The 27,822-nt window shown below is 41.9% G+C and overlaps 1 protein-coding gene across 1 annotated transcript in view; it reads right to left on the bottom strand.

Moving 5' to 3' along the window:
• Positions 1-27,822, bottom strand: part of LOC310964766 (voltage-gated inwardly rectifying potassium channel KCNH7-like) — a gene marked incomplete at both ends in the record, with an annotated part of 70,475 nt that overhangs the window by 4,214 nt on the left and 38,439 nt on the right. Inside the window, 11 exons of the mRNA XM_083938024.1 lie at positions 1,356-1,515; positions 2,781-3,059; positions 5,962-6,046; positions 6,826-7,025; positions 9,891-10,143; positions 12,185-12,384; positions 13,164-13,331; positions 13,435-13,666; positions 20,458-20,883; positions 26,516-26,730; positions 27,513-27,536. Coding sequence (XP_083794150.1) covers positions 1,356-1,515; positions 2,781-3,059; positions 5,962-6,046; positions 6,826-7,025; positions 9,891-10,143; positions 12,185-12,384; positions 13,164-13,331; positions 13,435-13,666; positions 20,458-20,883; positions 26,516-26,730; positions 27,513-27,536 — 2,242 coding nt within the window. The remainder of the gene's footprint in view (positions 1-1,355; positions 1,516-2,780; positions 3,060-5,961; positions 6,047-6,825; positions 7,026-9,890; positions 10,144-12,184; positions 12,385-13,163; positions 13,332-13,434; positions 13,667-20,457; positions 20,884-26,515; positions 26,731-27,512; positions 27,537-27,822) is intronic.

Below are 27,822 nucleotides of genomic sequence, written 5' to 3'. Positions count from 1 at the left end.
CCTCCTTGTCGCTTCGCCAGGTGCCTATTTAGCTCTTTAGAGGACAGTGAGTGCAAATAAACACTTTGGCTTCAGCCTGTTTCTGTAAAGTGAGAGTTTGTGGTGCAGCGGCCATGTCTGCCGCCGCGGCCAAAACAGAATTAATGGCTGAATTACGGGGACACTCACTGGTCCATGTTTCCACTGGGAATGACAGATCGGTGTGCAGAATCCTGGAGATACGTGTGTTGCGTCATTCTATCTCAGTGTATAAAGCGATGCATAATTGCACCAAAACTCTGCAACTTCCTCCTGACATCCACCATCTCGACCTCACATCATGACATCAACGCTCTTCGCAATATGTCTGCATCTCGCGGTGGCGCGCTATAAATAGACGGCCTGCTGACTGTCTGCCTCCCCCACATCTGTATCCGCGCGCTGAGAATCACACTAGCTGCTCGTACGGTCCACTCCCTGCGTTAACACGTTGGCAGCGGGTGCCTGGGCCTAAAATATCTCTGTGCAAATTTTAAGCCAATTATAGACAGAATCACGGGGGCTCGAGCTCTGAACGATGACTTTGTTGGAATTGAGTTGAAGAGAAATAAAAGGCCTTTAATGAGAAACTGGACCTAAGTGTCTTTAGTTGTCTAAAGGTCAAGAGTTTCATTTCTAAAAGAACACATTTTGTGCTTCAGCTCAAAGTGTCAAAACATAGATCAATTCCCATTTATTTGATCCTGATTTATTTGATATTTAAAAACTCTAGGAGCGCTCCACAGATTTAGGATTACACTCCTAGAAGTGTCAGACTCCTCGTGGACATTTTAAACAAAAAGCAGAACAGTTTCTTTGTCCCACCATTTTGCTTTGTGGGTAAAATCTGGGGCCTAACTAAGCACGTTTTTATTTGTTTGTTGTTTTACTGAGGTATGCACTTGATTATTTATTTTACTTTTCATTTTTAAATTTCTTTTTGACTGATTTTCTTTGGAGACACTATACAACATTTTCCACATGTGCAGTGGAACTCCTAAACACCTATAAACACACTGATGTGTAAAATTGTTGAGTGTCTGTTTAAAAGGTGTGAAATACCACATGACTTTAATCATAGTATACTCTGAAACAATGATACGATGGGATTTAAGATAAAGCCAGAGAGGGATTATATAAACGAGGCCACAGATCACCAGCTTCTCCATCCTCACAGTTAGAGGGCATATGGGGGAAATATCATCCTTATACCTTGTGTCCATGGATGCTATGGACACGGAACATTTGAACCTAGTGTGGTGCTCAGTGTTTCCACTCGAGCACGTGGGAGAGCTCTAAGTGTTGTGTGCAACAGACTCGCTGTGTCTTCTCCGCACCTGTTGAGGTGCTGCTGCAGCAGATCCAGCCGTTGCTCCACCTCTCCGTAGGTGAGGTCTGTGTCGCTGTCGTCCTCCCCGGCTGGCGTCTCCTGACACTGGGCTGACTCCTCCGCGCCCTCGTTGGGATGCTGACGCGCCCATTCGTCTGCGTGGAGCTCTGGAGGGGTTGGGGGGAGAAGTGTGTGTAAACAGACGTGAACACACACAGGGGTAAATGATCTGTGTTATTAGAACAGGGCCTCAGGGGAAGCATCTTCCTGTGTTGTGCCTTCTCATCATTTAGCTTTACTAAGCTCTGATCAGCTTACCGCCTTCTGAATCTTAAGATCTATTCTACGGAGGGAAACGCATCTGACCCTGGTTGACGATCGCACCCTCAGAGGGATTTTAGTTCCCTTCCTCTTGGGTTCGGGTTGAATATAGTACTCAACATCACCCTGCTCTCTTATGGATGTAAAAGCTAAATTAAAGGATATTAGTATCAAGTCAGTTTCCCCATCTCGGCGTAGAATCCCTCTGAGTTTAACAGTTTAAAATACAGGGAAGCCCTGCAGGTTCGGCGCAGAAACACAAACTAATGGGTTTGCTTGACATGTAAAGTAGCAGCAGGCGGAAGGTGAAAGTGAGGATTTCTCCCTGGGATTTCCATCCCAGATGCAGCTTTGTGTGGAAGCTGCTCAGCGGAGCCCGCTGCTCCCACTGTCTACACTAAACTGGATCCACAGGAGAATTTCAGAACTGTTTATTTCTCTGGGTGACTTTACGGTGTCACGGTGCTGTGTTGAATTTTCACGGTAGCTGAATAACCAATTAAAACCCGATCTATCTCTCAGATCCCCCCCAAAAAGATTGAAACGTGACCAAACTCAGCTGATACAGTCGTGTCAACAACATGATTTTTACCTAATGTTTCCTGTAAATCCTTTATTTGGTCGTGACCTACGATCAAAAGGGGGTGACCCCGGGGCCGATTGCTGCGTATAATCCTCTTACGTTTTATTACTGAGTGGGTTTTAGGTTTCACCATGATGACACATAATCCCTGTTTGGATTTTTAATAGGTGTGACATTCCTCCTCCAGGGTTTAGGGGTTTTATTTATTTTTTTCTAAATTAACTTCTGAGCCAATTACCGTTTTAGAGTAAAACTTTAGAGGACAAGCTTGTGCATTTTAAACGAGTGATTTGCTCAATACAGATGAAAATAAAACTGTCCAACTGTGTTATTTTTCATGTTTAAAATCATGTTTGGGCAAAAATAGAAAAATCTGTTTTGGATAAACATTTATTTGAATGACAGGGAAGTAAAAAAGCCTTTGGAAGCTGCTCGGATCCAAAAATAAATCCCTTGTTACTAAATAAAAGAATGAGTACTGCTGTCGGAATACATATGTCAGTACATATGTACATATGTTTTTGTCACCTTTATATGTCTGGTTATGTGTGTTGTCTCCGGCCTGGGCGTCTGGAGCGCCGCTGAGCCCGAGGCCCGCGGTGTGGTCCCTAACCACCGGGTAGCCCAGCACGCCAGAACACAAGGGCCTCTGCTCCTCTTCCTCCTCCCTGCCTTCCTCCTCCTCCTCCTCGTCCTCGTCTTCTCCCTCCTCGGCGGACTCCCTCCTCTCCTCGGCCGAGGAGGCGTAGGTCTGCCTCCCCTGCTTGGTGTCGCAGTAGGTGGCCGCTGGCTCCTTGTTGTGGGAACCTGCGGGGAGAAATGGTAATTAGGAATTCTGCTGGGGGAACACTGACTGCTCTGCTACTCATCCTCCGGGGAAGATACGGTAGTCTCATTAGCTTTGACAACAAGTAGCGAGTGTTTTTGTTTTTGGGGTTGAGCTGAGGACAAACAATGTTAAGGAGAATTTAGCAGTGAGCCTTTTATCTTCTAAACTACACTGGATGTATCGTGTAACTCGCTCCTGTTCGTCTTTACACCTGATGGATGGGGGCAGGGTATGCCAGCTGCTGGACTGTTGGGTACACTCTCTCTCCTCACTTGTGTTATATCGGGAGATGGTACTGTATTCAGGCGGCCTGTAACCATGGTGACCAATTAGACTTGCCTGAATCAAAGCCAAACTGCTGAGTGTTGCTGCTGTGCGGTGGCGGCTCTGTCTCTGAGTCCCAAGTCCCCTGGCTGTTAGAAGTCAAATTACAATAGTTTCCACAAGCTTTCAAACACAGTGTATACTGTCATCTTAAAAGCTGAGGGCAGGGAGGGCGCTGTGTTTATCTACAGTAGAACTGATCTGGCAAGATTTTCTAGTCAGAATACACTGCAGGGTGTTTCATGAAGGCGGCTCAGAAAAGCAGTGGTTTATTGTGAAAAGCCTGTTGTGAATGAGCCTTACAAATTGAGCCAGGATTCACAAAACTACTGCAATAAACACAACAAAAGAGATAAATGAAGGTTTATACATTCCAGATGTTTTAACTAAACTTGTGTTTTCATAGTGCAGCAGTGAAGAGGAACCTTTAGGGCAGTTTAGATGCCCAAGGGGGATACATTTACATCGTAACTTAGATCAAACTTATTTAAATGTCCTTTATGAAACACCATCACCTGAAAATAAACCTGTTTACAGAAGTAAGCCTGGTAATCAAGAAACATCACTTAGGCTATTAAACTAGGATGAGCACCAGGATACTTGGACGGTCGAAAACCCCCGGAAAGTGTATAGCTTGAGAATGTTAAGTGGACACTTCTATTTTAATGAAACCCGACCAATATGTGCTTAAATCTACAATGTTTAATGTTGTTAAAGCGGGACCATTAGTAAATCAGTCTGCATTTATCATCAAGTTAATACGACGCACTCTTTCAGTATCTGTTGTCCGCAGCTGCTTCATGTTGTAAAAGCTTCTCCTTCAGTTCATTAAGTCCCTGCAGCATCTGAAGGCAGCCGCACACATATGTTGATAAATCTGCAGCCTCTGATTGGAAAAGTGCTGCACCAGAGCCCAGTGTCATTATGTGCAGCCGTCCACTGCGTTGACCTTAACTCAAATCAGGTGCAAATGACACCAGGTTGCTATAACATAACAAATAAATCAGACGGGTTGGCATCCAATCGATTATTTATCCTGTGCATCACAAACTCCTTTCCAACTTTAAAAAAAAATCAGCTGTTTAGATGCTATTCATGAAAGCGATTAGGAGACAGCCCATCTACATAAAGGTAAACGGGTTATTTCCTCAAGCAGTAAAGTTTAGATACAATGTTCAACTTATTTATTTTGCTAAAGTATTTAATAAAATGTCTTTCATTTCTGTCTTAGGATCTTCATAATTGGCTGAACAATAAATTGCATTTGACAGATGGTTCACACGTCTGTGTCATTAACTGGTGCACATTGTTGCTGAAACAGAGTCACTGCCCTCCACCTGTGTAGAGACAATAGGTGGGGCATTACCCATGAGGAATTTTGTGGTTTCCCTGTCTTAATACCATACACTGTATAGAAGAGATGGACACGAAGGAGTGCCTTAAACCTGCATTCTTTCTAATGGCCAGCAGGGGGCGACTCCACTGTCTCCAAAAGAAGTTAGATTGCATAGAAGTCAATGAGAAAATGAGCCTACTTCTCATTGATTTATTACCCCAGTAAAACATTTTCCTGAAGAGCTTATGGTCTCAATCACTGCTTTCAAATCTTATCCAATACAGCCTGATGTTCATTTAGTAAATTATGGTCCCATAGACATAAATAAAGCAGGGATAAAGCAAAAATGCTTTTAGGGCGTGGCTACCTTGTGACTGACAGGTTGACGTGGTAGCAACGTGATAGAGGCTTAGCAATGCGTATCCACCGCCCTTTGTATATTAAATTAGCAATGAATGTGTAAAAGTCGTAAGAGTTTGACCCTCTCATAGTGTGTTTTCACTTCATTAAAGTTAATTGTAACATTTAAGTAATCTAAAAATGTCTTGTTCAGGATTAAGTTTCACCTTGCTAACAAAGCTAACTTTACTGGGTCAGTCACCTAGTTTTAACATATTTCTAAAATGAAAAATGGGGACATTTCCAGTTCGATGTTCAATATATCATAAAATATCCAATGCCATTATCTATGAAATAAATGGTTTCATGTATTTATGACCATGGTATCTGTTGTAAAAAAACAAAGTAATTGAGAAGTCAACCGTAAGGCTCGGCTGCTCAGACTTTCTTGCCACGTATAATATTATTTCACACTGCGGCCTGTTTTAAACAAACAGTTAGAAAGGGGGACCTTTCTGGGGACAGCTCCAGCCGGCATTGGGGCCTGTTGCCAGAACAGTTAGCAACGTCTGGTCACCCAATAGTTAGCATCTAGTGTTTAGTTTAGTACAGAGCACTGAAACACCACTGTCTTAGCGCTCAGCCAAATATGGTCATGTCCGTTTTTTAAAAAAAGATGGCGACGGCCTAAATGTCAGACTTGAGGCTTCCAAACAGAAGTCTACAAACCTATGGCTAGCGTCACGGTAGGTAAGTCCATCCCTTAAAATGATGTAGTTATGTTAAAAACGTATGAACAGGGACAGTGTGTCTTTCATTTCAAAAATAAAACTGGATTTAACATTTGACAGCACAGGGGTGATGTTGTGTCTCAAGCTGACCTGCGGAGGTTTTCCTTTTGTAGGACACTCGTCTGCGACACTCCCCGTCATCCATATGAGAATCAGTTCCTTGTGGGCATGTTGTCTGTAAAGGGACAATGTTTGATCAGAACCGTGTAAAATATATAACGACACATACTGATGCACATGTATATGGACACAAAAAGATATTTGGTGTGTCCACGGACCTGTGTACATTAAATCAGCGATGAATGTGTCAAAATGAAGTGGTTGACTTTGCTCTTTAGGCACAGTTAACCTAAACCTAAAGAGTACCCAAACTAAACATAAATTATATAATGGCAAAGTAACGTTTCCTTAACTAAGCAAGATAAATGAGAGCCTATCTTGTTAGAGCACCGTGCAGCTCCTGTTTTTGATGTAATCCTACCAGAACCTTCTCTTGTGTCTCCTCTCCTCTGTCTTCCTGTGAATAAATAACAGAAGGCCAACGCAAAGGGCACTTCCCGCTTGGTTTTCAAAAGATAATTAAAACAACTGACAAATGTGGGTTTTGTTCACATAATGCCATGAGGCTTACACATCTATCCACTGCACTCAATTTATCATAATTACAGCCTACATCATGTCAACAATGTCCACTCCACCCTTAGTGCTTGACTAATACTCACTCGTCTTGTCAGACTAAAGAAAAATATCTAAATTAGCCCTTTTGCTTTCATTCCCACAACCATGGAAAAATCGGAGCACTAAAGAGATTTCATAACAAAGCAATCCATCCCATCGAAATGGACATGGCACGTACTGTATATGGTACATGGAATAGATTGTTTAATTCCACTTAATGGTCTCTACTAGGGGCTTTCTTACTGAACAGTAAGGATGCATCATTACTTTGATTACCTTTTCATCACGTAGGTCAAAGGTCAGCTCCAGGTTTGTGAGGAAGTGGTCTGCGAACTCTGGATACATGTCCAGCACCTCCAGAATCTCCTCCCTCTGAATGGTGTGGAGGTCGCAGTAGCTCAGCGCCCGCACGTCTGCGCAGGATTTCCCTGACTTGGTGTACAAGTGGATCATCTCGCCGAAAATGTCGTTCTTACCTGTGCGGGGAGGTGAAGCAATCGAATGTAAGACACTCCCTCCGGTTAGATAAACAGAAACATAATCTTTTCTCCTCATCTATCCTTCTTCATGAACAAAATCCACAATAGCTGGGAGAACATGAAGTAGGACAGGATGTAGAACTGTATGTGATGAGCTATAAAGAGACGGGCCACCTGGCAGAGAAGCGTGAGAATGTTAAAGAGGCTAAAGGGCATCAAAGTCATCTAAAAAAGGATTTACACAATGCCAGTATGTCCGCATGGAATTTCCACAGGCCAAACATTCCTGTCGCTGTTGTTTAGTGTGTAACGATCTGCATGGCCCTAGGGTTTACCGTGCTTGCTTTAGTGGAGCATTTGTCGAAGTTTAAAGCAACTTTATTAATCCCAATAGGGGCGATGAGTAATGAAGTGCTTGTACACAGATAAACACAGTATATACATAAACAAACAAACATGCCAAGGAGATAAACTGTGGAATAAAACCTATAAGTAATATTAAGGGAAGTCAAGGATTTTGAAGTTCAATATCAAATAGATAACTAAATAAATAATGAAATAATCACTTGAATTAAATCATTGTGTTTTTTCATTAATATTCTTATTCTCATAATAAAGGAGTTTTGCAATTATTGTTTCAAAATGTCAGTGGTTTTGTCATGGCCCTCTCACCATTCAGCCAATCACTGGATCCCTGGAAAGTTTAATAACTCGGTCTCGTTCAATCTGAAAATATTGTGCACTGTTATGTTGACTGCTTTCCGGTTTGAACGTTGTGTTGCCTCGAACAGACGTTGAGGTACAGACCCAACGGGAGAAAACATAACTCAAAGCCCGTTACAGACCAGCAACGCGTACTTTGACCTTAGAAGAACGTGCTACCAGGGGTGCTTTCAGGCCCAACAAACCGTGGCAAAAGGCTTAAACTGAAACGGCGGTGTGTTGAACAGTCTGTTGCGTATGTAAGCGCATTTCTTTTTTTTTACAGTTTACACCAAACAGGAGAAAAACATACCTAAAAGCCTGTTTCACACCAAGTTCATGTGAACCTCCTTCGGCAACATGCAATACCTTCACTGCAATTGTCTTCATGTAAGACAATGCCCCCTGTCACACTGCAAAGCAGGTGAAGCAGTTCTTTGAAGATAAGAATATTGAAACAATTAAATGACCAGTCCAGATCTAAACCCCATAGAGAATCTCTGGGAAATCCTTGGCAACAAAGTAATGTTTAAGAAACCCACTACAGTTAGTGAACTGTGGAAGAGACTGAGTCAGAATGGACCAAGATGAAACCAGAGCAGTGTGAGAAACTAGTGAAGTCCTGTGGGCGCAGATGTGCTGAAGTCATTCAAAGCTGTGGCCTCTACACTTCCTGTTCATTTTTGAATCCTAGAGAAGAAAACAGTGTTGAAATCTGCTCTTCTGACACTGTGGTTACTGTTCTCTAACTTGGCTCACTGCTTTCTTTTTTTTCTTTTTTAACATAATAAAGGATTTTATGCCTTGGTTGAAATTAATACTTTGATCTCTACTTTTGATCTCCACTGTATATATTCATTTGATTATCGACAGTATCTCATAATGTATTTTCTTTTTGTTTTATTCTGACTACCTTAGGGTACCTTAAGTACGGCTCTGCATAGGAATAAAACCTAGGTCTTATATATTATGAACGTTTCAGACACAGCTGCGTATTTAGTTTGTTGGTGTTTACAGAGGGGTCACATTATCTAGTTCACACTACTTAACATTGTAATCATTATTACTGTAAGCCCCAGCTTTTTAATGTCTGCTGTAATGTAGTTCCATGAGAAAGTGGTATATTGGCACGAAAGTGTGAAATGGAGTAATCAGCAGTTATCTTGCTGTACTAGAGAAAATGTGCTGAGTTGTGCGTAACCTACAACTTCAACATCCAAGCTTTTCGCTCATCATGACCCTATTGTGTCGCCGGGTTTCACCGAACCTTATTGGCTGCGTGAAAACAGTCATTAGAAGAAAAACTAATAAAGCCTTAGTAGGATACACCTGCTGACTGCTGCGATGAAAGAAAAGGATGCTGCCGATAAATGTGGCTCGTGTTGCAAGAGCTGCGTCGCGCTGAAAACCGCATGAAACTCTCACCAGTTTCCCCAGTCACTTCACTTCCCTCTTAAATTCCTCAATCTGCCCCCTTTCTTTTTCCTCTCCTTCTTTCTCCCCCGCCCGCTCGTTCAGCTCTCCGTGCCTCCCTGCATCTATTGTCATCCATCTCTATTTGAAAGCAATCATGCTCTCTTTTTTCATCAACACAGATCCTCTGTTACCCCTCGTCCCACCATGTGTCCTCCCCCACTCTTTTCTGTCCACTCTCGTCATCTGAGGCGTGACTGTGAGGCGGCGGCAATCACGATGTTCTTTGAAGTAAGTTATTACAACATACCCAGTAGAGATCAGAGCTGCCAAGCCGCGCCAAATCACAGCGCATCATTCCGTTGGCCCACCCGCGTCTACACTAATGAAGGTGAGTTCAGGCAAAGTGTGGCTGGAATGACAGGACTATCAGGTGTGCTCTCCTCTTCTCTGAAGTGTTTTTGAGCTTCGTACTGGCTCAACAACAGAACTGAATGGACTAATGAGACATTATGAATGAATGTCACAAAATATACGAAACACAATACTCACGCACTGGCATCCCTTCCATACATCCATCCATCCATACAGCCAGACAAGCGTTTGGATGCCTTTTTAAATGTATGTGTGTGCGCAGTTGAAGGTATGTAAAAAGCCTAGCTTATAGTAGCTCAATTCATGGATGTATGTGAGATCTAAATCAACTATTAAATTATGTTTTGGGACATTTTTGTGTAGTAAACCCACCCAGGATGGCCACTACGACATCATCTTTGAGGATTTCAATGGAGCCGCGGGAGATGAAGTAGAGCGCGGTGAGCACGTCTCCGCTGTGGACTAGGGTGTCTCCAGGGGGCGCATGGGTAGTCTTGAACCTCATGGCCAGAGCCCGGAGGCAGCCCTTGGTAGCCCCGTGAAATGCCTTACAGCCCTCGAGGAGGTTCTTGTTGAGGTGGAGGCAGATATCCGCCTGCAGGCACTCTGGGAAACCCTTTAGGACCTGTGTGTGGACACACGGGTCAAAGCGGACACGGTTATGGTCAGATGTCATGTGGAAGTAGCATCTTTAAAGGTGACGTGCAGGGATTTATGATGTGTTTTGAATTTTGGGCCTGGGGGTGAAGTTGCAGGTAAAATTGTTTTTCAGAGAAATTTGATACAATTGCCACTTGTGTTCTTTCCTTCATCTCAAAACCTATTATACCCTGCAGTAAAAATAGCCGGCAATGTTTTGCAACACAGAGCTACAATTGGCTGTTTTACTGAGCCTTTCAGCAGCAGATAGGAGACAAGACAGAACATTTAGAGGCACCACAAAGTGAAAAACACTGGTTCGATACTCGATACGACTTCTCTCTGTTTATGATACTTTGGTACCTTTTAATGTTTTTTTTTTTTTTTCAGTTTCACTGTACTGAGATGATGAAACTACTCTATGAACCATAACCTGGTATATACAAGATTAGCCTTGCATATACCAGGTTATGGTTATTACAGCATCAATATCCAATCTTGTCTCAAATAATGTCTGTCTATTGAGACCCTCCTCAATACGCTTTCCCATTATCTGCTTTGTAATTTAAAAAAAAATAAGAAAAAAAGAAGTATTATAATGTTGAATCTTGACCCAATCATGATTGGTCAAGAATTCCTACCCTTCCGAGTTAGCCTGGGAGAAAATACAATGAAAAAATATTTTTGAAAAGTCATTTAACATTCAAGCGATGGCTTTCTGATGCATAAAAATAGACTTCTTATAGACTTACCCTTTAGAGACAAAGATACAGGGACCACTGACAAAACAGCTAACGATCCCCGGACAACATGAACTGACAGTAAAGGACCACATTTTCTGGTCAAACTTTAACACCGTAACAGACACTGCAAAGGGCAGGACACATAAGGGACAGTTGAAACAAGAAAACACATTTCTTATCTCTGTCATTTACTCATAAAATACAATGTGTTAATGACATGAGCACCGGCAATAAAAGAAATGTAGCTTGAACTGGTTTTCTGGCTCTGACAGGCTTTTTGTTGCTCAGAACAAAAACTGATCAGTAGATTTGGAAAGGAAAGACTGAACAACATTTGGCAAGCGCAGGTGCCACCGCCGAGCGTGCCGCCAAGCCTCCCACAGTGGGAGGGGAAACCTGGCAGCGCCCGGCGAGGCTGTGCCCACTCTTACAGGCGTGATTCACTCTGTCTCTGGTACCAGAGGAATATTATGGGGTTGTGTTTGAATACACAGATTTCATGCAAAAAGGGACCTCGAGGCAGGCCACGCGCAACTCTAACAGTAATAGACATTTAATGTGGCCTGCGACACACTGCACTGTGTCCTCTGCAGAAACTGGCATGCATAAGTAGATACTGTAAATCCATCCATGATGTGGCATCATTGCAAATGTTTACAGTATATGTTCATGTATGCAACGGATAAGGGACACTGAGGGAACAATAGCATGCATGTTTAGGACAATAACTAAACAATTGCACTGTAACTTTAATACGTTATTAAGTACGAGTACGTTACGAGTATCAAACACTGGAGATGAAGCTCTACCACTGAGGAACATTCATATCGTATCTAGTATAAGTATGTATATGTGTCAACACATGTACCTCCTGCTCTTACCAGAGTGGTGGGGTCATTCCATTTGACATGAGGCAGACATGGAAAAGACAAACTTATATAAGTACCATGAACAGTATCTTGGTGAGAAACAGCCAATGGGTGCACAAGCAGTAACTGTGGCTTCCATTTAACTTGACTGAATATTGCACAGTATGATCATGATGAAAAACATTACACTATGCCGGTGACATAGCCAGATTGCTTCACAATGTAGTAAGAGCATTTTCCAACAGGATAGATGATGATGACATAAATGATATTTGAAAGAGAGAAGCAGAAACAGAAGAAAGCAACAACAAACTTCTATTTATATTTTGTTAGCGTTGTGAAAAAAGACAAGCTAGAGGCAAGAGGCCCCCCCGCCTAGGTAAAAGACACACAGTTACATAGGCTCCTCTCGTACCATATTCATGTCGATGCCGTTGGTGTATGTCCAGGCGTGTTGGAAGTACTCCTCCAGCCTCTGCCTTAGTGGGTTTGGGATTTGGTGGAAGCGGATGAATTCTTTGACCCGCAGCATCTGGAGGTGATACCTGGCTGTACCCGAGTACAACCTCTGGATGATGGCGGACACGTTTCCGAAGATGCTGGCGTACATTAGAGCTGGGAGAGAGGTCATACAGGTGACCATTGAGTCATGTTTTAAATAATCCACTGTTGCTGCTGCGACATGATGTGTCAGCGGTGGGAATACATCACAATGTATGATGTGACAGGGTCAAATTAGGGGACCATAATAAGCTACTACATTTAAAGCTATTCTTACCTTTCTGGCATTTTTACACTTTTCTTTTGTAATCTTAAAATGCTCCTAATAATCATATGGCACACTAAAATTATAAGAAATCCACCAGGTGTTAAAACTCAAAAATATTAAATTCTCATATATGTTTGACCAATCATTTTAATTGGTCCGAATAAAATTATTTTACGAGCTTCCTGTCGATCTCCCCCAGTTCTACTTTGACAGACATTTCAGTGCACTTTGCCTAGTTGGAGATTGGAAAAATCTGACATCCGATTGCACATGAACGCAGCATTTCTCTCTAAACGGGAGCATCAGAATTCAGGCAGGGGGAAGCGCTGAGTGCTCTCACTGAAAATTGCCAGAATGGTAGGAATTGCTTTAAAATACAGTGGATGCTTCATGTTTATTGAGTAATGTGGAATATTAACTGGCTTGTATCAGTTTCTGTAAAGAGTTCTATAATAGAGTTTGAGGCTTCCTCTCTCATTCAGCCCTGCAATGGTTATTTAATGTTGATTAATGTGCACTGTCCGTGGTAAATAAATAAATATGGGGTTTCAGTAATTAAAATTGATTCAAATAATATTAAAATTGATTAGAATAATATATGTACTGCGATTCAACTGTCACTCACATCCAATGAGCATGACACAGATGGAAAAGATCTTCTCAGAGTTGGTGTTGGGGGAGACATTCCCAAAGCCCACGCTGGTCAGACTGCTGAAGGTGAAGTAGAGCGCTGTGACGTACTTATCTTTGATGGAGGGGCCCGAGCTGGGGTCGCTGTAGTTGTATTTTTTTCCTACAATGAATAACAATTATACAGTTCATACAAAAATTCCAAACATTGTGCGTGGCAGCAAAGGTGACCCTACATTTTACTTACTAAAATCAAGAGAGCTCACCTATTGACACCCCCAGGTTGTCCAGCCAGCCAATCTTATGCTCCAGGTAAGGCTTCTCCACGTTGCCGATGGCGTACCAGATGCAGGCCAACCAGTGGGCGATAAGGGCAAAGATGCACATGAGCAGCATGAGGACGGCAGCACCGTACTCTGAATAGCGGTCCAGCTTACGGGCAACTCGTACCAGCCGTAGGAGACGAGCCGTCTTTAGTAGGCCTATCAGAGTGGTGGTCTAGGGTGAAACACAAACAGATGTATATGGGATTTAGAGAGTAACTTGAAGGTACTGTATGTATATGTTTTTTTGAGCAGTATTAGTGGTTAAATGGCCGTTTTAATTCCTTCACCGTCATGCCCTGAGCTAATCAGTGTTAGCCACGTCCGGCTGTTAGCGACTATCCCGGATTTCTCTGTTGATAGTTGTTACATGAAAAAAACTGTCTCAATGGCTTATTTGATGTATGTAAGTGCCGAAAAAGACCATGGGATGATTTTGCGCCAGAATTACACTCAAAGGTCTGCCAAGAGCCACTGGATGACATCACAATCTGCCAAAATTGATATATCTGTATATATCCACCACTGAAGCCAAACACTGCTCATCTCCACACGTTGCCATGACACAGAGCTGGTTTAATATCAGTAATGAATATACTCTACCCTCCCCTTGAGCTATTGGCTTGTGAATCTTGGGACCTGTGACAAATCACAGTCCGCTAGGTGGTATAAAGAGCCCTTCTTCACTCCTTGGTCCAGCTTTCACCCAGACTATTTGCATTGGTAGCTATTGTCAGAACCTTTTGCAGGATTGGTCCATTCCATAGCTTTTGTAAATAAAATCGGTGATATATTATATTAATGTCAGAAAGGTAGTGGTTATGATGTTATCTTAAAAGGTTCTGTGTGAATTATTATGTCTTTACTAAGAAGTGAATCCTTGGGGCAATAATCAACAATCAATGTTTTTTTTTGTTTGTTTTCATAGAAATAATGAATACATTAGTTGGCTTGCTTGCCAAATTAATTCACCAGCTATTATGACAAACAGTGCTGATTTAAGACAATAATGATGTAACAGTACAAAGTTCAGTTTCATGTATGTGTCACAACAACTGTTTCAGCCAGGATGCTCGTGAGTGAGCATGAGCACGGGTGACAGCAGTTCACTTAATGGTCATCGGTGTAATAACGATAAAACTAACTTGACTTAAATGAACTTTTCTCCTCAGAAATATAGGGGAGTAGAAGTAAATAACATACATACAGAGGTATAGTAAAAGTACTTCATCTACTCCCCTCTTCCTGGAGGAATTTGTAAATTGTGGAGGCACAAATGATGCCAGAACCTCTTTGCATTTTAAGTAACATCTCAGGTTCATTAAAAATCAAATATCTGAACCAATTCAGCAGCAATAGCCAGTCAACATTTGAAAATGTGACCTTTATATTGCAAAAATCTAAACTTCCACATGAGACGAGGTTTCTGATGTGATCTCTACATGTGGGGGACAGCAGAAAATCCAGGATCATCTCAAGGATCTCACTAGACACTGATAACAATCTTTCACAGCAATCAAAGTGAACAAGTTGTTTGTCTTCTTTCAGGGTCAAAGGGTTGAGGCCACGGTCATGGCCAATCAGCTTAGCTTAAAGATTCAAACACATATGTAGCTAAGGAATGCTTAATCTTATTCACATACTAGACACACAGACTAGACAGTGGATCATTTTTGAATCATTGCTGCTGGTGTAGAGATCTTTCAAGGTCCCGGCGTCCCTCCTTATCATTAAAACTTCACTGACTGAGACGTGGCTGCCTATTACTCTACAAATCATGACAGTATGGAAATGGCTTTAGAGGACCAGCCGGCATGCAAATAAGCATATGAGAGAGAGGGGTAGAGTTTGATGATTCATTCATCTGTTTGATGATGTAGCGCTTTTGAATTCCTGTATATGACAATGGGAAAATAAGCTGGAAACACATAAATGTCAGCAGCTTGAAACCTTTGTCAAAGCCTTGAATCCAGTCAGTTGGAAGGAAACAGTATCTAAGCAGACCTCTCAGAATACACACACACACACACACACACACACACACACACACACACACACACACACACACACACACACACACACACACACACACACACACACACACACACACACACACACACACACACACACACACACACACACACACACTCACACAGATACAGACACAAACAGACTAGTGTGCATACATTACGATGTACACACACTGCCTTCTGTTCTGTTCAATTTAAAGCGCTTTAATCCTCCCGTCTCAATTTCCTAGCCTGACTAAATTAATACACAGACTTTGGGAAAGGAAAGGGGGGCAGCATACAGCCATGACACAAGTCCTGATCTATTAGTGTTGTGCAATCTGTAGACAAAATAAGTGAGAATGCTAATAGGTCCTACTGCTCCCTTTCGTACCTGACAATTAACTTAATATCCTTGGGGAAATCACTCATGTCTATATGCCACCTCATGTCTATATGTCCTTATTTAGGCCTCATGTAGAGGTGAGAGGGGCTGGTGGAGTTTTTTTTAATTTATAAAATGATTCATGAGGGAGCGTGAGTTTCCGTCATGGTGAGGAAGAGTGCTGTAGCTGCTTCTGACGGGTCCATTAATGAGCCTTCGTCCTCCCAATCTCACCCCCTAAATCACCACCATCATTCACTGCTGTGCATCCGGCCAGCTCCCCCTTTCACTGACAACTGAGTGAACAGTGAATGAATCATATATAGGAACAGATGAGCCCTAAATTATCCATCATCTGTGAGCATGCACTGCCCTAGGTGAAGAGCTGCTGGCTCTATCTGAGTTGCCTGCACAGATGACACAGCGCACGCTGTATGATGTGGCCCACAGAGTGTAATGTTGATTAAAATCTGGGCTTACAGTAAGTCGGAGGCGTTTGGGGCTGAGGCGCCAAGCTAAAGCTCCCATTAGCAACCAGCTGTATAAAACATATCCGTTGAATATCCCTCTGGCCATCTGCCACTGTGGCTCTCCAGGCTCGCCTGGCCACTTTAAAACAAGAGTCAACCAAAAAAATTTGACTTTTTAGAGCTTTTTCACTAAAAAAAACGATGCTGATGAGAGCCGCAAGACTAAACTCAGTTACAAAACCAGAACAATGAGCTGGGAGGGGCTGTAGAGCTGCGGGAACAACATAATTGGTTCATCACTGTGAGTGACACCTTTCAGGTTATTGTTAATATAAAAATATTGATTACTGCAGCATTAACAATATTCCTAACCCTAACAACCAATTTGCTGTCAAACTGTCACATACACTATATATACATACATACTATACACTAGAGCTACACAGGTCACACAACAAGTCAACAATATTGTTTTGCTTATTCATCTAATAAGAAAACAATCATACTGTGGATAACTATATAACTGTCTGTGGAAATCGTTGTACAAGAACATAAACAACAAAGCTGTGTCTATTCTGACTGTTACTGTAAGATTCCAGCAGGGCAAAAGTAAGAGTGAGGGGGCTGCTTGTTACAGTGAGCCTGCCTCCTTTCTCTGTTTAGCACAGCCAGCGCTGCAGGTTTAGCAAAATACTAAACTCTATTATTCTGCTAAACCCTGGAGTGCATCTCTCTACACCAAAAAAAGAGCTTTGTGCATGCTCAAAAGGTAATTTATGATTTGTGAGTATAAATAACTCTCACCCGAGGATAATATCCAATCAATAGCAATTATTGATGTCGCCAGCTTTCTGGAACTGCTCCACTGGCAACAAATGAGAGGATTCCCCTGTGGACTGATGTAGGTTTATGTTCATTTATTACCGATCACTGAAAGAGATTTCACTGGTGAGTTTTTAGGACTGCTGAATCCAAAAGAAAATCGACTAAATTGAAGTGAAATCATCCATGCCCTAAGACATTTTGAGTAAGAAGTCTCGGTTGAGTTCAGCTGTTAATGTGCATTGACTTTTACCTGTCCAGGATTAAAGGATTCATATTTGATGACATCATGTATAATACGGCAGTGTATAAGAGACTGCACTGTGGCGCTTTTTATTGCTACTTTAAAGCTCATAAAGCTGCAACTTTTTTCTCGAAATATAACCCCCCTTCCCCGTGTCTGATATACGTAGATATATATTTTTTCATACATGGCCCACATACGGCATTTTTAAAATATGTTCATTTATTACCGATCAATGAAAGAGATTTCACTGGTGAGTTTTTAGGACTGCTGAACCAAAAGAAAATCGACTAATTTGAAGTGAAATCATCCATGCCCTGAGACATTTTGGGTAAGAAGTCTCGGTTGAGTTCAGCTGTTAATGTGCATTGACTTTTACCTGTCCAGGATTAAAGGATTCTTATTTGAATTCTGGTTTAGAGCAAATTTTCCCACTGCACCTCCATAATTTGCAATTACCTCAACATTTGGAAACTTTGTCCACGTGAACGTGCACGCTATAGGCAAATGATGTCATCTTATCCCAGCAGGGCATTGCTATGAAAATGACGGAGCAGCACAAATGACTCCTGTATGTAAATTCCGCACCAGGTCATTTCGTTTCATTTGCCAGCCTGCAGGGTGGTAATCCTGCACTGACAGAGAATCTCTCACGGGAGATTTCAACCTGCCGTGTTTCTAATGAAATCAGCAAAAAAAAAAAAAAAAAGATCTCACCGTACTGTCAGAGATGGTTTCCAGGCAACAAAGGTGCACGGGATTATGTCTAAAAATAGTCTGGGTCTAAACACGAAAATCTAAAATAAGCCCGTCTTAAAGACAGGAGCTAAATCTGTCCATGAATGTGTTATTTTCAGTTTCTGCTGGTGATTGGAGGAGCTAAAAATACTACGTTTTGTCATTCGACTCATCCTGTCACTGTGTGCTTTTGACACAAGCTGTAATGGGAACACACATTCTGTCACGGCACCGTTCATCTAGCTGTGTGAGGAGGACGTACATCGTGCCGTGGCATGGCTCAGCTGTCTACTCTTTTTTCTCCACCTGCCATTCACTGCCAGCCTTTAGCCACAAACCCTCTCACAGGGAAACACACCTAATGTTAAAAAAAAATTTTTTTTAAATGACTCTGCAAACCAACGGACTGACATCGCGGGCTTCGGCCTTGACGCACACACTGGGATGTTTTGTGTGTGTGTGCTTTTAGGGGGTTGTTACATCATGCTTACTGGCATCTGGCAACACATTTGAGTCTGCATGCTTTGGTTCTCCCATATTTTTAAAAACCTTTAAATTAACTTGTTAATGTTCAAGAGTACAGTAAGGTTCTAAATGCAAAAGGTAAAACTTGTCATAGCACTCCCTAAATGGCTCTCTCTGAGCATTAGTTAACTTGTAAAGCTCACACCCTTAGACACACGAGCAAAATAGCTTCTCGCAAGCAGTCGTTCGGGAGGCTGAGACCTTTTTAACTGATTTGCCCGGGGTCCTTCGGTCTGGCTCTGATGAAAAGCGAGCGGGGGGAAGCAGATGTGACAGCCGAGCATCAGATTGCTTCAGTGGTCTAAACAACTCAGAAACATGACTGCCGGAGCCGTGGCCTCGCGTCATGACTCGGGAGTAAGCGAACAGGGGTGAAAAAGTTTGTGCTTTCAAATTTGGTCTTTTCAGAAAGTAATATCAGATATAGATGTCAAAACAGTTCAATGAGTTCTTTACTATATGTCAGCGTTTTTGTTGTTTTTAATTCTGTTCTGCTCATCACTTAATTATCTATTTAGCCATTCTTCCTTCGTCATTGTCATTGTTGCAATGTCTGCTATACGTGCCCTACCTTTAATTACCCCCAGGGGATAAATAAAGTTTTCTTGAAAAAAGAAAACTCCCATGAATTGTATCAAGTGAGCAGGTTGACACCTCAGCGTACTTGTCTTCCATTATATTATGATCACTTTCTTTGCTGAAAGCACAACCATGTAAACCTCTATACAAATCAGGTTTGCTTGTTGACTTTCATTCTTCTTTTGACTCAAAACAGTTGTACTCCTAGGTCAGAATAAAGATTAATGAGTGATTGTAACCAGCTATGTATCAGTACAGTTAGTAGCCCATACTGAAGGCCTTTCTTTTAGTTCATAATGATAATGCACTTTTCCTTTATTTGCGTTAAACAAGCCTAGCTCAAGTGTTAACAGGACCGCCGTATTCTAATACAGATGTGTGGATGTGGTCACAAACATGATATGATAGAGATTTTTCAGTAGTATAAGTATTATAGTATTAAGTATTATAGTGGTGTTCTAAAAAAAAAGAGAGTAGATCATTACGAGGATCCGATTTATGTTGCTGTGTGAGATGAAAGGGGATGTCAGTAACTTACTTAACTTTTTCACATTTGCTGAAACTCTCCCTATATCCTGACAGCACAATGAGTCTTCTCTGTGTGCTGCTAATGGAATCTGCTATATTCCACTGTGTCCGACCTACAACAACCACACAGGGCCGAGGAGTCTCTGACGCAGTGTCAAGGTCTGCTAATGAACTCCAGTCAAACTATGAAACGAGGCAGTGTGGATCAAACAGGAATCCAGATTCATATGATTGCAATTCTTCCTCTTCCTTACGACTGGTGGGCGGTGCTTGGTTCTGGTTGGGCTTGGTTACAAACTTTCTAAGTTTTCAGCTAAACAGTGCACTAAAATGTGTTCCTGAAAACACTTTATGTGGTACAGTAACAGAATCTTGATTTAAATTTGATCAGCGCTGCCTAGTTTGACTTTTCCCCAGATTGTCTCAGTAAAGCAAAACCTATCTAACTGACTTCAACCTTTCAAATCATTTTAGACCATATTTGAAATTTTGCTATCGTCATTGCGATGACAAATAAAAATTGTGATGCACAAAAAACATATTGACCACAGTATTTCACCGTGCCAAGGTGAAAAATAATAATAATAATAATTTCCTCTGAGGAAAACTCTATATGATTCCCAAAATGTCAGTGCGGCATAACTAAGAAATCGCTGACTGTCTCACCTCATCTGATCCTGAGCCAAAGATGAGCAGGTCAAATGGGATAGCGGCCACCATGTCTATGAGGAACCAGCCTTTAAAGTAGTGGATGGCGATCTTGGCCGGGTGGCTGACCACTTCCTCGTTGATGTTGACGTATGTGGTCCTGAAGTTTATGAGGATGTCCACGATGAACATAATGTCCACCATTAGATCCACTACGTTGAGGGGCGAGCAGGAGTAGCCGCACTCCCGCCTCCGCTGCTCCTCGATGTCGTTGAGGAGGAAGGCAGCAGAGTAGGGCGTGAAAATGGCGGTGTAGATGACCAGCAGCAGGATCAGCCAGTCCCACACTGCTTTGAAGGGACTGTAGTGAAGGATGGTCCACTTGTCCATACGTGGTGTTTGGAGCTTATACTCAGGCAGCACGTCTGCACCCAGAGAAAGAACCTGAGGATAGGGAACAGAGAAAGTTAGCAACTTATGCACATGAAATTTGTTCAAAATAGTGGATTTGTTCCACTGGAGTTTTTACTGTTTGATATCTGCTCTGCTTCAACCAGAACCTACGGCGTATTAGAGCCGTATAAGGCAAGTATGAAAAATAAATAAATAAATGACAGACCCGGGGGAGGGGTGGTGGTATTTCAAGAAAAAAAAAATCACGATTTATAAGATTAAAGTGGCAAATCTACAAGAAAAAGGTCGCAGATTTATGAGATTTAAAGTATCAAATCTATGAGAAAAAAATCAAAGATTCATATAAAATTGAAAATCTACGAGAAAGAAATTGCAGATTTATGAGCTTCAAATGATCAAATCTACGAGAAAAAAGTTGCAGATTTATTCTAAATGTCGGAAAAAATAGTGTTTTGTTTTACACCTCCAGTGTTTTGTTTTACACTCCCCTGTTGAACTACATCACTTCAGGATCAACACATATGCCGCATGCTATGTAGGCTAGGCTAATATATCTGCACCAAACTCAAAAATACTGTGTTTTGAAGTTCAGAAAGAATGAAAGTGCATACAAGGTCCGATGACATCATGTATAATACGGCAGTGAATATGAGACTGTACTGTGGCGCTTTTTATTGCTACTTTAAAGCTCATAAAGCTGCAACTTTTTTCTCGAAATATTACCCCCCTCCCCCAGGTCTGATATACGTAGTTTTATATATTTTCATACATGGCCCTCATACGGCATTTTAAAAACTATAACTGTACTTGAGAGGAAATGTGTAAATCTAACTGTGATGCTCTCTATTTCATCTCACACATGAAAATCAGTGCTTGTTAAAATTTTTGTATCACTTTTAAAACAAAAGTGGCACATGTTTTGAAATGCTAAATTGTCTGAGAACAAATTGTTTTTTCCAGAAAGCTTCTCTTCAAAACTTTGGCTGTGATGTTTGAAAGATGTAGGAGTTTACAAGACAGGGAAGGGCAAACAAAAGACGCTGTCGAGTTGCATTTTGGGAAATTAGGATCCAGTGTTTTTCGTAATAAGTCATAATTCTATTCAATCTCTCCTGCATGAGTATCCAACCTTTGTGAAAGTGCAAGACTGAATCACTGAAGTACCCTTTAAAGTGCAATAATTGTCTTGTAAATCAAAAAATGAAAAAGTATTCTAAATTCCTCCACTGTAGAGTGTGTCTGCACACATTATATACTGCATTTATTCCCATGTAGATGAGGTTGCAATGGTGAGCAGCAGAAGACTCTTAGACGTGCCTCGTGGTTCAAGAAAATATCTTAAATTCAGTAAAATGTAAATGCAGTTTAATATAATCCAACACGCGTTAGCATTGCCGTGCCTTTACATTGATGTGCGTGCAAGTAGGTGGAATTGCATTATGACATTTGATTGAAGATTAGGTCAAGCAAAGGTCGTGTTTGTTGACACGTGAGTAATCTGGCTCTAGGAGTTGAACTTCAGCACCATGACTGTACATGCTGTACAATCCTAATGCACTTCAACATTATCTCCTAACTAGAAGAAATACTTGCATGAGTAGATTACTTGAGGCATGCATTTCCCACTCCCCTAAATAAATCATTCATGTGTTAAGTGCCGGATGAAAAAAAAAAGCTTCTAGTCTAATAATTAGAACTTTTAAGTATGCATGGAGAAAGTCATTCACATAATCCATACAGGAGCATACTGCTTTAGAGCTTTGCAGGGCTATAACTTAGTAAGGCAATGATTATAATAGTTGTTTTTCTGCAATACAATTATTTCAATAATTAAAAGTGATGAAGGCATAACTAGGCAACATGGAAATCGTTGGCCATGTCTCTTCTGCGGTGCGTTTTGCCGGTGTGGCCGCCGGTGTCACCTGAAGTGGTAGTGGGATTGCTGTTAATTGTAATATTGTAACTGTCTGACAGCTCACTGCTTTCATATGTCACTGTCACGGTTCATTTATTGATCGATTTGAGTTAAGTGAGAGCCCTGACCATGCTTCCACAACCTCTTTTGGACGTTCTATGAATAGAATGTAAAGCTAAAAAAAAAAAAAAAATGAGCATGAGGAAAGTAACTCCAGAAAACAACAACAACATAAAATGTTGGCAACATAAAATCCTAACGTTTGCATCCAGGATGGATGTTTTCATCCATTCCAGCAAGGCTGAATGTCACCATCATTATCTCTGTTATTGACGTTTCCGTATATATACCTGCGTAGCTTTTTACATCAATATTACAGCGGTGTCATGGATCATTTGGGGTAAGAGTCTCAATGACTCGGTGCGGGAAGGAGGAAACATCTATTCATCTAAGTGTCTGACACTTCAATAGCCAGGAATTTTCAGGGCATGGCTCGTTCACTGCTGATTATTGTAGCTCCAGGGAGCAATGCAGAGACAGAAAGTGAGGCAGGTAAAGTACATGTGCTGGAAGGGCAAAGAGACAATTACTGTGTACTAGTGAGTGAGAGAAACAAGAAAAGGAGGCTATTTTGCACCCCTACTTATTACATGGCCCCTATCTCTTGCCCTGGTCACCTTCACCACCCGTGTGATTGAAACGGGAGGACCGAGGGACCAGGAGGGTGGTGTATAGTACAAAAAAAAAGTGTAATAATTGAATTGGTTATTAGAAACTCCTGCCCTCTGTGTGATTGGGAGGGTCAAGCGCTTTTACCCTCTGATATGGGATAACCTTTGAAATTGATCTGAAACCAAAGTACAGTCGAAGGGAATGTGTTCTATTATTCATCGGGCTGCCGCTTCATTAAAAGCAGGTGTTCCACATGCTTGTTCCATTACGGTCACGACTCAGTGCATGATTGCTGTTGACTTCCAAATAACTGTGCTTAGATTTCTGTACTCTAAAATTGATTTTTTTTTTTTTTTAGAAATGGCCAAGCAAGAGGTATAAACAAACAAACATTGTTTTTATCGATTAACAAAATACACCTCATACCGATCTATCTCGATGTGTCTCTATCTCAAGTCCTTGCACAAACACAATTCTGCTTAAATGCTTTTTAGATTAGTACTGGTGATACAAACAAGAAGGTAGTTCTGCACTACACCAATAGCGCTCACCGCCGTGGGTACAATACCCTTCAGCTTGCTGGGAAGCCTGGGAGGAGTTGGTTGGTTGGTTGGCAGAATGACAGCTCTGGATTAATGTGTTGTAGCCAATCTGTTTCTAAATAAAAGATCCCATCTAAATTATTTAACCTATCTACTGTAACTGCGTGCACTTGGCGCAAATGAACTCTCCCGTGGGATAATGGAAGGCTCGTTTGTATGTTTGGCTTGGCTTCAAAGGATATGCAAATGAGCATTAGCTTTCTCCCCTTCTCCAGTTCTTTTTGGTCTGCAATGTCAGGGCTGGGTTATTATTTATAAGAGTGGAGTGTTGTTTCATGTTTCTGTATCTAATCACATGGCTTCCGCCGCTCAAGCATGTACAACTGGTTTGATTCCACATCCAGCTTCAGATAACCCTATCAAGTTCAAAATCAGACATGAACAGAAAGTCGGGGCAATCTAAGACTCGTGTGCGTGAGCCGCAAGCGCTCAGATGTTCAAAACGTACCACACTGCGCACGGGCTTGTGACTCCGCTTTCTTTTGCCCCGGCTTCCTGGGTGAACCCTCCACCTGCCTGTGGTAGCTCTGAGGCAGCCGAGGCCAGGGGAGAGTGTGTCTGTTCGCGTTGATCGTGGCTTCAAATGAACTCAGACGTGTCCGTGAGTTGGTTTCAAATCATCTGCTGTTGCTTTGTGTTCCTCGCAGTCAGGTGTCTACGGAGAACTGTTTACAGATCTAAACTTTGGAAGTGGGGGATGCAGTGCAATCCCCCCCATGTCTTATTTATCTATTTGTTACAAGGATCATTTTAATGCTCAACAGAGTGCCGTACGCTCAGTCATACAGGGCAAGAGGGGAGGTGGGGTATAGCTACTGTACCAGTGAATCCACAGAAATATGTGTTTGATTGCTAATTTCCATGCAGAGCAGTGAGGGCAGTGGCTGGGAGCATCTTTGACCACTGGCTCACTGATTTTTGTGTACACACACCACCCTGCAGCAAAGCAGACGTTATGCAGCAGCTGGTTTTCAGGTCCTCTACTGTGACAAGTGTTACAAGATTCAATAGAATCTTGTAACACAAAACCACATCACCGAGCCTGCCCTCTCTCCTGTCTAACTTTGACTTTATGCAGGATGGAGAGGTCAGTGTGGTGCACTGCGGTCTGCTCTGACTCTGGCCTTCAGCTTAAGTTAAAGGGTCAGTTTCTGTGCCCTTAATCCAGATTGCACCATTAATGGGCAAAAATGCAAAACTGAGACCTAATCAGTGGTTTGGGACGGCCTCCGTCCAGGAATACATTAACTTACAGTCTTCTTTAACTCTGTCTCTCAGGGAAGGTGAGAATGACCTCTAGCCCTGTCCGTAACTCTAGAAATCTGGCCTGAGCTCTGGACTCTGTCTGGCAGAGGTAAGAGTATCTCTGATTACCCGCTGCAAGTGACAAGACACCTCTGCCGCTTTAAGTATCAAACCTCTAGAGTTTCAATGAATCATCCTGAGACGCACAGGGCAGATGGGCGGGGGAGGAAGGGTGGAGACTTCTGACGACTTCATCAGCTGCCTAATCTGTGCAAGCGTGATTTGTCATGATCGTAAATATCATAATAAACATTATTGAATTCCAATGTCTCTCCACTCCAGTCTGCACTACTTCAGTCAAGTTATCGGCAACATGAATTATTAATAATTTCAAAACAATACTGCCCATTACATCATACTTATATGTTTATTTAGTAGTTTTGGCAGTACATTAGTTTCTATTTGTAGTGCACACATTTAGTCCTCTTCTATGCAGGCATATTTCAGTTTGCCTTGAGATAAGTTTGTCTAAAGTCCTTTCTAATTTCTATTTCTTTGAGTTACCTAAAGCAGAGCTTTAAACACAGGAAGTGACAAATAAGAATGTACAAAGTGTCTGACACATGGGGGCATCACTTTATAACTTTCCCATGGAAGCTTTCCATGGGAATTACGTGAATAATGTGAATTAACTGGAAATTGGGGATAACTTAAACGAACTGTATCATATCCAGATATACATTTTGTTTTGTCATAGGCAGACAGCCATCAAGTGATATTCGCAAGTTAAACATTAATACCATAGATCAAATATATTTACCCCATAGAAATCTGTGCATGTGATGGAGAAATGCAGTAATCAGTGTGCAATGTACATGTGAGTGAGGAGTAGCATAGGCACAGCTTATCAGAAGTGAAATTTGACATACAGGCCCCAGACCCGGGGCAATAAAACCAGAGCCTACTTGACCATTCATTCATTCATCTTCAAACCGCTTGTCCGTGTCGGGGTTGCGGGGGGGCTGGAGCCTATCCCAGCTGACATCGGGCGTGAGGTACTTGACCATACTAGACTGAGTATAATATGGACTGAGGTTCTGAACTAGCTCGTGCAAGCAGAATAATGCAGAGATTCAAGCCCAGCATGGTTGGGAATCAACTGCGTTTGCACAAATTCCAAAACTTTTCACAGATTTTTGTGGTGACTCTTGCATGGTTAGCATCTTACCTGCGTGACCTTGTCTGTGACATTGTGTGTGCGGTCTTTGACCTTCGGTGCAATGATGGTTTTCTCAGAGGACGGCGGGGAGGGGCATTTCTTCTCATTGTTGGCCTCGGAGAAGTTGAGTGTGATAAGGGGAATCTTATTGATGGTGCTGTATTTGTTAAGGTTGGAGTCGGAGGTGGAGCCGAGGAGGCTTGATTTGATCTGGCTGAGTGGCCCTGCAAGAGAAAGCGACAGAGGGAGAATATCGTTGTTAAAAGTAGCCGCATCTTTTACTACGGTTGGGCTATTGATCTGGGCAGTCTGAATCGTGGACATCAGAGAACATTCTAGTGTTCATTTATGAGTGTTGTGACATGGGTAGTAGCATGGGGGTGGCCCTTACTTTTGGAGTGAGTTCAACCACAACACAACACCAAGAATACAACAGATACTGAAATATAAACTCCACACCCTCTGATTGACCTGTCTAGGGTGAACAGGCCTTTCAAAGTTTCTCATTAAAAAATAATGAAGAACACTGTTGGTGAAAGAAAATGATTCAATGGGCAATCAAGGAATGCAAGCCCTCAGTTAGTCAAACCATCGATCCATCTGATGAAGTGTGATGAATTAATAAAATGTTTTCTCCTCATACCACACAACGTTCTCTAAAAAATCACAGAAAAACCGACTCAGAAATCAATTCCATGCCTTCTTGCGAAAGCATTCAACACTACCACAATGTGACAGCACTACAACACATTGAGTTGTGGGCCTAATGAAAGTGATAAAAAAGTGAAAAAAGAGAGAATTGCTGATTCAGCCCTGTGAGCCAGCATCCCCCCCCCCCGCCCTCCTTTTCACAAAGTACAGTACAGTGATTTAGAGTCAAGGACAGAGAAACAGACAGCTGAGGATGAGCGATTGCATGCACAGCTTCAATACATGCCACAGTAAGGATACATCATCGCAGTCATGAAAAAAAACTCTGATAAAAGGGAAAAAGCTGAAGCCATACCCCCGGCCATCCAGGAGCGGGACACTAGCAAACCAGGAGAGAGAAGAAATAGGGTGTGATGGGGAAAGTGGGGAATATGGAGGGGTGGTTGGATTGCAGGGTCAGTCGTCATGGGTACAAACAACATTACTTAAATTATCACATTTATCAGGAAATAGAGCACTTTGGCAGCTCTGAGTAAATCTTTATAAAATATAAATAGTGTGATGCTAACATTACAAACCATCAAGATTGGCCAGTTTTACTTTCATTTTGAGACCTCCAACTACACACAACTTAACAATGCAGCAAGTCGTAATTTTCTGAAATG

This window comes from Echiichthys vipera (assembly GCF_963691815.1).
Source record: "Echiichthys vipera genome assembly, chromosome: 23".
Taxonomy (NCBI): domain Eukaryota; kingdom Metazoa; phylum Chordata; class Actinopteri; order Perciformes; family Trachinidae; genus Echiichthys; species Echiichthys vipera.
Note: the sequence above shows the minus strand (reverse complement) of the source record. Positions and strands in the feature narration are given on the sequence as shown.